The sequence below is a fragment of the Megalobrama amblycephala genome, linkage group LG14 (assembly GCF_018812025.1).
Source record: "Megalobrama amblycephala isolate DHTTF-2021 linkage group LG14, ASM1881202v1, whole genome shotgun sequence".
NCBI classification, from domain to species: domain Eukaryota; kingdom Metazoa; phylum Chordata; class Actinopteri; order Cypriniformes; family Xenocyprididae; genus Megalobrama; species Megalobrama amblycephala.
The window spans coordinates 46,294,372-46,307,490 of NC_063057.1; the positions used below are offsets into that span (position 1 = coordinate 46,294,372).

At 35.1% G+C, this 13,119-nt stretch overlaps 1 protein-coding gene across 1 annotated transcript; it reads left to right on the plus strand.

The window, feature by feature from the left end:
• The first annotated feature begins 2,357 nt into the window (after positions 1–2,357).
• On the plus strand, positions 2,358–10,962 carry LOC125245866 (trypsin-2-like). Its single transcript, XM_048156676.1, has 6 exons — positions 2,358–2,512; positions 5,447–5,467; positions 5,795–5,963; positions 6,050–6,315; positions 6,399–6,538; positions 10,060–10,962. Exons 1-6 carry the CDS (start codon positions 2,401–2,403, stop codon positions 10,333–10,335), a joined length of 984 nt encoding a protein of 327 aa, XP_048012633.1. The 5' UTR covers positions 2,358–2,400; the 3' UTR covers positions 10,336–10,962.
• Positions 10,963–13,119: the final 2,157 nt, after the last annotated feature.

Genomic DNA, 13,119 nt, shown 5'->3' on the forward strand with positions numbered 1-13,119 from the left:
TGTTATATATTTTGTTCACTTGAGTACTTACAATATCCCAAATGTTTGCAACTATTTGTAAATCGTGAGAAAATTGCAATTTTAACCAAGGCTCCGGGACGTGTGAGGAGTCGCCTGTCAATTGCGTCATACCCGCGTTGCCCTCGGTTTCTGGTTTTAATTAGAAACCATAGAAACACCAAAGACGCTTTAATATATTACACATTTTAATAGACAAGGGAACTGTAATGATGGGTCGACAGTATGTGGATCCATTTGCAGCTTTTATTAAAAGGACTAACAAAGCAGACAAGGCAAAGGCAGAGGCGTAAACAGGGACAGGCGGTGGTCGTGGCAGGCGGCAGACAAACAGTATCAGGTTACAGGCAAGGATCAGGGCATGCGGCTACACAATCAAAGTCCAGGAAACAGGCAGAGATCAGGGCAGGCGGCAAAGGGTCTCAGAGAATAAACAGTCTATGAGGGCCTATGGGTAATGTAGTCCGAATGATAACTGATCAGTATTCCGGTGATGGCTCCCTCCGGCGGTCCGGAGGAAGGGCCGTGGGAGCCACATTTGTGACAGGAACGACTGTTTTGATATATTTATAGACAGAAAACTAATTGTTGTTATATCTCAACACGTTTAGCCTTATTGTTTAAATCAGATTTTTTGCGAGTACCATGCTTTACCATGCCTCAGATATAATCGCATAATCAGATGCAGCTTTATTTTTAGTAACAGTAATACAGAATTTTCTCCATCATACAATACGTTTTAAAATGAATTGTATGCCATTTATCAACACAAGCCATCCAGCATTTAATATGATATTCTAAAATCGATTTAGCTTACTGCAGTGTGTCTCAAAAAAGTTTCTTTGAGTGAATGCACAGAGTAACGTTATAAAATTTTCACACTCAAATGTATCTAATATGATAAACAGAGCTGCGTTACCTCATACTCATGACCGGAAAAGCAGAAGCGGAAGCGGCGCGGGCGACTGTGGCATAAAAAAAGCTCAGCTGCTCGCGGCGTGTGTTGCGCAATCATTCCAGCAGCCTTGTTTAGCTCCCACAACACTCGGTCCTGCTCGGCTTCATACTACAGTAACGCTGATAATCGCATCCATGAACATGATTTCTTTCTGAGTCCTATCCCTATTCTTTTCCACCAGCTGTTGAGGTGGAGACAACATGTCCCAAGATTCCACACTCAAACTTGGCGTCATCAAGCTATGGCTTTGTTTTGAACAGGCCTCTAGTGACCTCTAGCGGACATAAATCCTACATACTGCACCTTTAAGTTAATGAAATGTATATTTAAATGATTATTTAAATGCTCTAGTACACGTATATTATATTCTGAGTTGTGTTGCGGTAAAAATAGCAACAGGGTAGTGTCAGTAGCTCACCGAGTGCAACCATTTGACGTCATCGACATTGAACGCACTGTGCACCAAAACAAAATGGTGCTGCCCATTGTCCAAATATGTCATGGATTTTTTTAAGTAACATAAATCTTTCATGGGTTTTCTACTACATATTTCTGTAAGAGACATCATTTATGTTATATTAAGCCATACATGTCTTAATACCAGGGGTTCCCTTTAAAACTATTTATTTGATTTTTTTTTTTTTTTTTGCAAAAACCAATCACAAAAATTATTTTAACAATTATTCCACAGTATTCAAAAAAAAAAAAGAGGATTACTTACCATGGCAACAAATGGCTGTTACACAGAAGAATACCTCAGTAACATACATCCGAATAGGTACATTTTCGGCAGTATACAGACATGTGGAATTTCCTATATTTGGTTAGTAATACTCCTGGATTCGTCCAAAAAAATCTGTGGTGGTCCGTAAACACCTATTTTCATGCAGTGATATATGTCTAAACCAGTATTTCCACTTAACATTATGCAATGTTTACTGCAGTATTGACCAAGTGGATCAGGTATCCCAAGCTTATGTGACTGAGTGGAGGTGGGGCAAATTTGCATATTCATGATTCCACATATGCTATATGAAGCAAGGATGTAGCTACATTCAAGCTATTTTTAAGGCATGATTTTTTTTTTTTTTCCCACAGGAACACAACTTTTTTCCACAGGAAAAAAAAAATGTTTAAATGTGTAATTTTGGTGATCAAAGATGAGCTTTAAAGGATAAAATGACTACAGGGGGACTACATATTTAATATACTGTAGGTCTGCCAGGTCATGCCCATTCAGTATGCTAAATTGTAAGCATACAAAACAGTCTTAAAAATCAAATTAGAGACACTTGAAATGTTGTAATGTGTAGTGAAATGACCTTGAACTGAAAGCCGCTCAATTCGCAATCATTAACATTTCCTGTTAAGGTAACCAGGATGTGTTCTGTAAATACTGACAGAATAAAGGCATCTGAAAAAAGATGAGTCAGGGACTCATGAGAGGAAACAGCAGTCAGAACACAGACCAGAGCACAAGTATGAAGTTTAACACAGCTTTGAGTGTTATTGGAACCATACTTCTCAGCATAGAAGGTAAATCTTAAAATCTATAAAATTAAGTGTAGATTTAATAATGGTTTAATAATGACAATTCAATTGAATTCCTGTTGCTAAGGACCTTTGTAACTCACAGACACTGATACCTGAAATGGATGTTACTGCAAACAAGTGATTGTAAATACCTTTTCTCTAAAGGTTTGTTTAAATGCTTGAAATTGGATTTGGAGATAAATATACATTGTGCTTTCGTAAGATTTATTTATTTATATACGTAATTTTAATGGATGAGTTTAATGTATATGAACTCATTCAGTACTGTCGCTTTGGAGTCGCTTTGGATAAAAGCGTCTGCCAAATGAATAAATGTAAATGAATAAATGTACTGTTTAAACAGCAGCTCAGGGTGTGCCTCATGAAGTTGGTTGAGCAAAATATTCAAAGTGAGAAATGAAATCTAGACAAACAGTATTGTTCTAAAATTATAAAGAATGAATAGTGTCCAAACATTCAACTGCCTATTATACAACTATTTTAAGCATAATAATAGTAATTATTTGATATTTTAATATTTTAATAATAAATATTTCATAAATAAAGGTTCAAAAGGAAGTTTTGCAGCAATACTTTAGAAGAACAACTTTTGGTTCCCCAAGAACCTTTGAGTGAACAGTTTTTAAAAGAACTATTTCTTAACACGAAGAACTTGTTTAATAATCTAAATAACCTATAAAGAACCTTTTGTGCAATGGAAAGTTTCCATGGATGTTAAAGGTTCCTCATGGAATGCCAATAAAGAACCTTTATTTTTAAGATTGTAGCTTGATTGTTGAATGGTTATAAGTCAAATCTATGAAATATGATAGTATTAAAGCATCATTATTTTTTAATGTAGAGTCAAAGTATGTCTCTAGGGTATATAAAAAAAAATAGGGTAGTATAGGGTAATAAAAAAAATCCTGAAAGCTGCACAAGTAAGAAGCAAGTATATAGGGTGTGTTTAAGTACTTATGTTAACAAACTACTCACCCACTGTCTGGAAAAAGTGAAAACCTGAAAACCTTTTTGTAAATTAATTACCCTTTGGATATCAATTTAATTCCATAAATTAGATTGAATCAAGTTGTAGCACTCAATGGCCAATCCCTGATAACCATTTTATGATTTATGGCCATTATTAAAACAAATAATCAATGCAGCAACCCAGAAATCCCTGTATTTTCTGTATAGAGATGCTATCAGTGTAAAATCACAAGAATCTGCTGCTGTAGTTGCACTGCTACTTCACACGGTGTGAAACAGCCCTTATTAATTGTTTGCATTTTATTTTATACGTATTATCTTTTTTTATTCCTTTTCTTGTTTTTATTTCATTTTTAATGCATTTTATATCTTTTATGTATCATCTTTTTATTTCTGACTTTTAATGCATTTTAAATCTTGCTGTCTGGTTGAAAGAGCTGGGAGAATTAGGAAGTAAACATTTGTGATTAGGTTAAAATTTGGTAAATTTAGATAAGGGGACAAACCATGATGGTTGGGCTACCTGACTCTGTGGTACGTGGAAGGGGAATTGTGATCACTTGCAAAGGCAACATGATTAACACATTCCGGAAATCAAAACACGTTAGTTGGGGCAATTTCTTACCTGACGGAAGTTTCCAAAGGGGAAATTTGAGCTGTGATGCATAGTTAAGATATCTCTGGATTCCAGTCAGGACACTTTCCAAACGGGAAATTGCATAGTTAAGAGATCTGTGTGGTGCAGTTTGAGGTGTCTTGGCAAAAGAGGAAACTTTGTGTATCATTTCTAAGTGCCTTAACAGGTAGAGCTAGACCGCGGTCGTGACGTGTGAGAAAGATCCATTTAGATCTGCTCTGACGGACAACAAAAAACTCCTCAAACTTCCTAACTCTTCCATCCAGATAGCGGAATTCTCTGTTTTTACTGTTATTTCTATTTCGGTCCCACTTTATATTAAGTGGCATTAACTACTATGTACTTACATCAAAAAAAAGTACAATGTACTTATTGGGTTCATATTGAATTGCAAAACACATTTGCAGCTATTGAGGTGGGATATGGGTAAGGTTAGGGAAAGCTTTGGTGGTATGGGTGGGTTTAAGGGTAGGGGTAAGGGTTAAGGGATGGGTCAACAGTGTAATTATAAATGTAATTACAGAAATTAATTACAGATGTAATTACATGCAGGTGTTTTTAAAATATAAGTACAATGTAAAAACATGTATGTACACAATAAGTGCATTGTATCAAATGATTAATTTAAATGTAAGTACATAGTAGTTAAGGCCACTTAATATAAAGTGTGACCTCTATTTCTTATGCGTTCCATGTTTATTATTATGTATTTGGTTCTTTATGTAAAGCACTTTGAATTAATTAATTAATTAATTAATTAATTAAAATTAATTAATTAATTTAGAAAGTCAGAAAAACCACACAAAATGTAATGTAAGAGCAGTCAGACTCAAAAGGATTTCCAGAAATGCAATTTGAAAGGATTTCAAATGACATATGAATGTAGCTCGAAACAGATTTGTAAAAGTCGCATTTCATGTGATTATTGGCCGTTCACACTTGCTAAATCTGATTGGATTTTTATCAGATAGTCTGGATGTATCCTTAGTTTTCTCTGTTAAGTGTTCTGTCTCATTAATGTTGTAGTGTGTTAGGACTTGTTATTTCTCCTGAGTGATTGTTTATTTTCATTAAAGATTGTTTCCTTGAGTCTCCTGTGCTGTGTGTGTTGTAAAGTCACATTATAATCTCAGCAACCTGGTTATAATCCTTAAACACTATAATTCACGTGAAAGGATTGTCTTGATTCATGTTAATGGTATGTGCCAACACTTACATAATAGGTGAAAGAATAAGGTTTCAGACTACACAAACCAGTTTATCAGCTCTGTACGTGTTCATCTAATTGTTTGGTTTCTCGCTCTTTTCAGGTTCTCTCAGCCAGTTAGATGGTAAGTTGTCACTCTTAAAGCGATAGTTCACCCAAAAATGAAAATTCTGTCATCATTTACTCGCCCTCAAGTTGTTCCAAACCTGTATAAATTTCTTTGTTCTGCTGAACACAAAGATATTTGGAAGAATGTCAGTTACCAAGCAAATATCTTCCTTTTTGTACAGCAGAACAAAGAAATTGGAACAACTTGAGGGTGAGTAAATGATGACAAGTTCATTTTTGGGTGAACTATCCCTTTAGCGACCATAAAACTATTGTTCCACATATCTTGTGTGTATAAAATCATTTTAACTGGGAATTCCCACATTGTCTTTCCTATCATCAGTATGTGGTCAAGCCCCCCTGAACAACAAGATTGTTGGAGGGGAGGATGCAGCAGCAGGGTCTTGGCCGTGGCAAGTCAGCATTCAAAGCGCCAAGTATGGAGGCCATTTCTGTGGTGGGAGTCTAATCAATAAAGACTGGGTTTTGTCTGCAGCTCACTGCTTCCAGGAGTATGAAGTTTAAAGCTTAAATACAACTCAAGACAGTATTATAAACTGATGATAGTGGAATTAAAAGTGACTTTTCTTATGTACAGCTCCTTGGATACCATTGAGATCTACCTGGGACGTCGGAGCCAATCAGGCTCAAACCCTTATGAGGTGTTCAGGACAGCGATCAAAGTCATCAACCATCCTGAATATGCCAGTGCTAGTAGTGACAATGACATAGCACTTCTCCAGCTCTCCTCTTCTGTGACTTTCTCTGAATATATTAAGCCAGTCTGTCTGGCGGCTACTGGTAGTGTATTCACTGCAGGTACAGAGAGCTGGGTCACTGGCTGGGGAGCGCTGAATTCTGGTGGTGAGTGAATATTTGCCTGCAAAACAATATACAGTAAATGGCCATTAAAAGCCACCAAAATTGTCCTTTGTTTTGTGCCACAGGCTCGAGTCCTGACATACTGCAGGAGGTGATGGTACCAATTGTAAGCAACAGTGACTGTAATGATGCTTATGGAGGGGGCATCACGAGCAACATGATTTGTGCTGGATTGTTAAATGAGGGAGGAAAAGATTCATGTCAGGTAAGACATCAATAATTAATTTGAACCTTTTTTTACAATTTACAAAACACTAATTAATAGTTTTTGGGTCAGCTGCATTACCATTATCAATCTATCAGTGTTGCCAGATCTGAGTAAAAAACTTACTGATTACTTAATGAGTAATCAGATCTAGCCCAAATATTAAAACTCAATATTTGCCACTCAAAAAGAAATGAAGGTTTTTAATGAAAACATTCCAGGATTTTTCTCCATATAGTGGACTTCAATGGAGCCCAAACGGTTGAAGGTCAAAATTACAGTTTACAGCGATCCCAGATGAGAAATAAGGGTCTTATCTAGAGAAACCATCGCTCATTTTCTAAAAAAAAAAAATAATTAAACATTTTATACATTTTAACCATAAATGCTCATCTTGAACTAGCTCTCTTCTTCTTCTTCTCTATTAGAATTCCAGCAGTGTAGACACTGCTAAGTGTATTTCTGCCCTCCACAGGTCAAAGTTTGAACTAAATTGTCATATACAATATGCTAGTGCAAGTATATAACAATTAGTTCAAACTTTGACCTGTGGAGGGCAGTAATATAGATTTAGCAGTGTCTACACTGCCGGAATTCTAATAGAGAAGAAGAAGAGAGCTAGTTCAAGATGAGCATTTATTGGTTAAAACATATATAATTATTTTATTACAAAAGTCACTTTCTGGTAAAATATCTGTACTTTTACTCAAGTATGGTTTTCGAGTACTTTATACACCACTACCTTAGTAATTTTACAGTCACTGTTGTGCATTACACACAATTTTAATTAAAAATCACACTACTTTACCAGACGTGCAGGATTCAGAGTTGCGTTATCTTCATGTTTTCAAACTCAAATTCTCAAATTTGAACTTTCTGACCTACTCTCATATACATTTTTCTTGTTTATATGCATTTTTTTCCACTTCTCTTTCTTTGAGTGATTAAAAAACAAGATGGCAACAGTCCACACGTAAATGTGTGTGTTTTTGTACATATATACAGTTTGGAACCACTAAGATTTTTAATGTTTTTAAAAGAAGTTTCGTCTGCTCACCAAGGCTACATTTATTTAATTAAAAATACAGTAAAAAACAGTAATATTGTGAAATATTATTACAATTTAAAATAACTGTGTACTATTTAAATATATTTGACAAAGTAATTTATTCCTGTGATGCAAAGCTGAATTTTCAGCATCGTTACTCCAGTCTTCAGTGTCACATGATCCTTCAGAAATCATTCTAATATGCTGATTTGCTGCTCAATAAACATTTATGATTATTTTCAATGTTGAAAACAGTTGTGTACTTTTTTTTTTTCAGGATTTCTTGATGAATAGAAAGTTCAAAAGAACAGCATTTATCTGAAATACAAAGCTTCTGTAGCATTATACACTACCGTTCAAAAGTTTGGGGTCAGTAAAAATTTTTATTTTTATTTTTTGGAAAAGAAATTAAAAAAATTAATACTTTTATTCAGCAAGGATGCATTAAATCAATCAAAAGTGGCAGTAAAGACATTTATAATGTTACAAAAGATTAGATTTCAGATAAACACTGTTCTTTTGAACTTTCTATTCATCAAATAATCCTGAAAAAAAATATTGTACACAAATATTTTGTACAATTGTACACATTAAATGTTTCTTGAGCAGCAGATCAGCATATTAGAATGATTTCTGAAGGATCATGTGACACTGAAGACTGGAGTAATGATGCTGAAAATTCAGCTTTGCATCACAAGAATAAATTACTTTGTGAAATATATTCAAATAGAAAACAGTTATTTTAAATTGTAATAATATTTCACAATATTACTGTTTTTTACTGTATTTTTAATTAAATAAATGTAGCCTTGGTGAGCAGACAGAACTTCTTTTAAAAACATTAAAAATCTTAGTGGTTCCAAACTTTTGGACTGTACTGTATATATATATATAACCAGTGGTGAGCGGGACCTTTTATTAAGAGTAGCCCATAATGCCTTCATAGGCACCTGTAAGAGCTTTTGTGATGTTTTAGTCGACGTAGGCGTGACACGCGAAAGGTGCGTTTGCAAATTATGCTGTATTATGTAAGTCCACTAGGTGCCGCTAGTGTCACACAAACAATATACTTCAACTTTAAATCAGACAGGACAAATAAAGAACACCATGGCACCAATTTAAATGTATGCCAGAAGTACTTTTTAAATTCATAATTAAAAATAGGTAAAACATAATTAGTATTAGCAGCCTATTATAAATAAAAAATAAAATGTTATTATAATAAATATAAGTAGGCTATAATAAATAAAAAAATATGTGTATTCTTTAAAAAAATAAGTTGAAATTATGCAAACTGATGACTTTAACAAACACACAGACTATTGATTAACATCCTCTGATAGGCTACAGTAGGACTGTCTTAAACAATTTATACGTTTTCAGAAAAAAAAAATCCCTTTGGATAAAATGAAATAATATAGTAAAATATAGTGGCAAAAAGACTGAAAAACACATAACACATCTAAAACGGGAAAGAGTTTGCAAATGTACAAACAGATTTGACAAGAAATCTAAGTGTGGCAGATGGTCAGGTAGGGGGGAAGTTAGAAAATACACACAAAGGACCAAAGATCCTGTAAATCAATACTCGACTACGCCACCAGGAAATAACAGCCCTACACAAGGGCACACAGGTTCGTTGCCACAGGAAGGGTGAACAAGGTGGTGTGAACAAAGATAACAAATCATCAATTCAACCACAATTTACACAAGACAACTAAAAGAAGAAAAAAACCATCAACACAAGTTGTGCAAATAACAAAAATTAATCCAAATGAGACCCAGCAAAGCAGCAGTGCAGTCACATCAGTAGCCTTAAATCCAGTGCAAAAATAAGTTACACGAACCCTTGGAGGTACAGTCACACCTACTGAACATGAGACACGGAATTACTCAAAAAAATACCCCTGTATGAGTTCAATTTATATCATATGATAGCAATGTCATATGATATAAATATGACAGTGCAATATCACACAAGTGCTGTATTTTTAACACAAAAATCTGTTTTTTGTCACCTACAAAGGCATAAAGCATAGCAAAACGATTGTGCATGTCCGAGCGTCATAGCGGTGTTTCTGAATGAATTCAAGTTTTAAAATTAATCAGGGGAACCAATGATTCAATGGCCCATTCATAAAGAGAGCCATTTACTTTACTAATGAATCAGCCATTTTTTTTTTTTTTGCTCCATGTCATGTGCAGGGTTCTCGCTGTCGAGAGTTTTTTTTTTTTTTTTTTTTACATACATCAGCATGATATCAGAACAAGTTGGATGACCCTCAGACACATTGCTAACCGGCATTCATCTCACTGTGATCACTGGTGATTGGTTCTGCGCAGATTTCTGAAATGAGCCTAATAATAATAGTATATTTAATATATATATTAAATATATATTAGTATATTTAGTATATAGTATATATAAATGTATATTTTCAGATATATAAATGTTAAGTGTTTGTCAATACAGGGAGACTCTGGAGGTCCAATGGTCAGTAAGCATGGCTCTGTGTGGATCCAGTCTGGCGTTGTGAGTTTTGGTGAAGGATGTGCTGATCCCAAGTTTCCTGGTGTGTACGCCAGAGTTTCTCAGTACAATAGCTGGATCAACTCTAAAGTGAGCAGCAACCCACCTGGATATGTCGAATTCTCCAGTGGATTCAGAAGCTCACTCAACCTCCTTTTATTCTCCATTTCTCTCACATTCTCCTTTATCCCTTTCATATGCACCATCTTTTTTCGTTGAGATTGTTTGAATGATTGACAGTTCTCAGGGTTCTTTGATTAAGAGGGCAATTGTGCTGTACAGGTTTTCATAAATATGTGAAGAATGTAGATACATTGTTATATTGTCATTTATTCTTTATCTTGTTAAAAATGTACACTTCTTGGAAATCTACTCTTATTATTGAGTTTTTACATTAAAATATTGCACACTAATTAAGTTCAGCAAGCTTTTGCCCTTAAAATGTTTGGATAATGAAGGAGGACTTAATGATATTTGGCCTAAATGTGAGACAAATGATGCTTGCAATTATTATGCATTGTCCTCAATTTGGATCATAACGGATATTTTAAGAGACTGTTGAATTTGTATTGACAGGTTGGATTTCTTTGCAAATGCACTGCAGCCACTCTTTGCAAGGGTTATGTTTAGTTCTGTTAGTTCATTCTCTTCTGTTCCTGCCATTTGTATGTTGACCAAATTTCCTAGTGTGCGACTGTTAGTCATCTATCTGTGAACGTAGATCTATTTGTTCTTTGTTCCATGTCATCAATGTTAACATGATTGTGTTTCACAGATTATTGTTCCTATTATCTCCTGTGTGTTCTTGGTTTTAATCATATTAAAGACTTTGATATACCTTTGTTATGCGCTCATTACAGCCACTATGTTGTGACACTTTGGTAATACTTTAGATTACAGCCCGCAATTAACGCAAGTAAACCAAATTTACAGTGTACCTTTTTGTAATTATAGTGTACCTATAGAGTACGTACATGTAGGTATAAGTGAACAATACACAAAGTTTGGGGAATAAAGGGGTAGCAACCTGGAAAATTAAAAACTATTATAAAAATTACATTTTATAACTAACCTATTTTATAATATTCTATTATTACGTGGTATGTATGGCCTACTATGCTAGGCAACAATCTTACAATTTGGAGCAATTTAGCTAGAGCACATACTATACCTTTTGGTAATAATAGTGTACCTATAGGCTACATATAAGATGCCACTTTTTAACTATGGGGTACTACAGGATTGAGATTACTAAGCAAAAAAACCTGGGGAAATCTGGGGAAATTATGTAATAAGTTTCTGTTATGATTTTATTAAAAGGTTAGTGACCCAAAAATGAATTACTCATGCTCATGTCGTTCCACACCCGTAAGACCTTTGTTCATCTTCGGAACACAAATTAAGATATTTTTGATAAAATCTGATGGTTCAGTGAGGCCTGCATTGACAGATAATTAACACTTTTAATTGCCCAGAAAGGTACTAAAGGTAATAAATTAGAATATAGATTTACAATTTTGCAATTTGGGTTATTTTATTTTTGGATTATTATATTATAATTTTTATAAGATCTCATGAGTCCTGAGAAATGCAATTTCTACTTCTGAAGTGCTTCTTTTATAAAGACCACCACTTTCTCATATAACACAGTGAAGCAGCCCCTGCATAGAATGAATTATCGATTCTCGAGCCATCGATATCAACCAAATCAGCACCACCGCCATGGACAGCACCTGATAACGTCGCACTTAAAGGTGCCCTAGAACGTTCTTTCACAAGATGTAAGTATAAGGTGTCCCCTGAGTGTCTGTCAAGTTTCAGCTCAAAATACCCTATAGATTTTTTTTATTCATTTTTTTAACTGCCTATTTTGAGCCATCATTAACTATGCACCGATTCAGGCTGCAGCCCCTTTAAATCTCGTGCTCCCTGCCCCCATAAAGTGTATATACACTATAAATCACTAAGGGTAGGGTTAGGGGTGGGGTGGGTGTAGTTGTTAATAAAAAAAAATAAAAAAAAAAGAGTTTTGCTAAATGGAAATAGGAGAAATGGTGTAAAAACTCCACACATTGTACAGTATTTAAATGAACACTCATTTTGATTGGTAACACCATTCATACAACAGACGAAACACGACACTGTCATTATTTTTATGCCAGCTAGAGGGCGCATGACTTTAAAACGTAAATATAGTTCGTAATAAGGTGCTTGAAAAATGACCTATAGACCCTTTTACAGCCCACGTGATCAAATAGTCGCGCGCACATTTTGGCAACGGAAGTGGTGTTGTTCCCCACTGGTTCTAACGTGTTAGATATGATTTACGTAATTTCTCTCGGGTGTACACGCTCGGTTTCTCAACTAAATACGTATATATATCTGGCCACTGTGTATTTGGCCATCTGCTAACGTCTTCTATCCACTCCACTATAGTACACGGATCTGGTAGCCGGATACCATTTGATAAAGTCAACTTTTTAAAATAAATTTCACTGTCTGTGTTGCTTAATCCGCTCGCGTAGCTTGACACGCTGCTGATTCTCGCCATAGTTTCGTTGCCAAAATGCGCGCGCATACGTTGCTACGTCATCATTGTGTACAAACAGTAAAAGGGTCTGTAGGGTCTGTTTTTTTGAAGGACAGTCTATCTAAGGTATAGCTAAGGTATAAGGTATATACAGTTGACTGGTATATACCTTAAGCAACCTCCTAAGGTATAGTTCGGGAACATGTCTAGAAAAGGTATATATTCAGTTAAGACCTACCTTTAGAGTCTTAGAGACAATTTTATCGGGAAATCCAACTCAGTTCAGTTCAACCACATGTGGTCTCCTGTCATCATAACATTACATGGTGTCAGACATTATTAATATGATAAGTCATGGATCAGCTGAAGCCCCCAGGAGCCCTGAGCTTGGAGGTAAAACTAGCTGTTGGATCCAGCGATTTGAACTGCATCTTATCACGAGCAGAATCTCAGAGAAGTCTGAAAAAATAAAG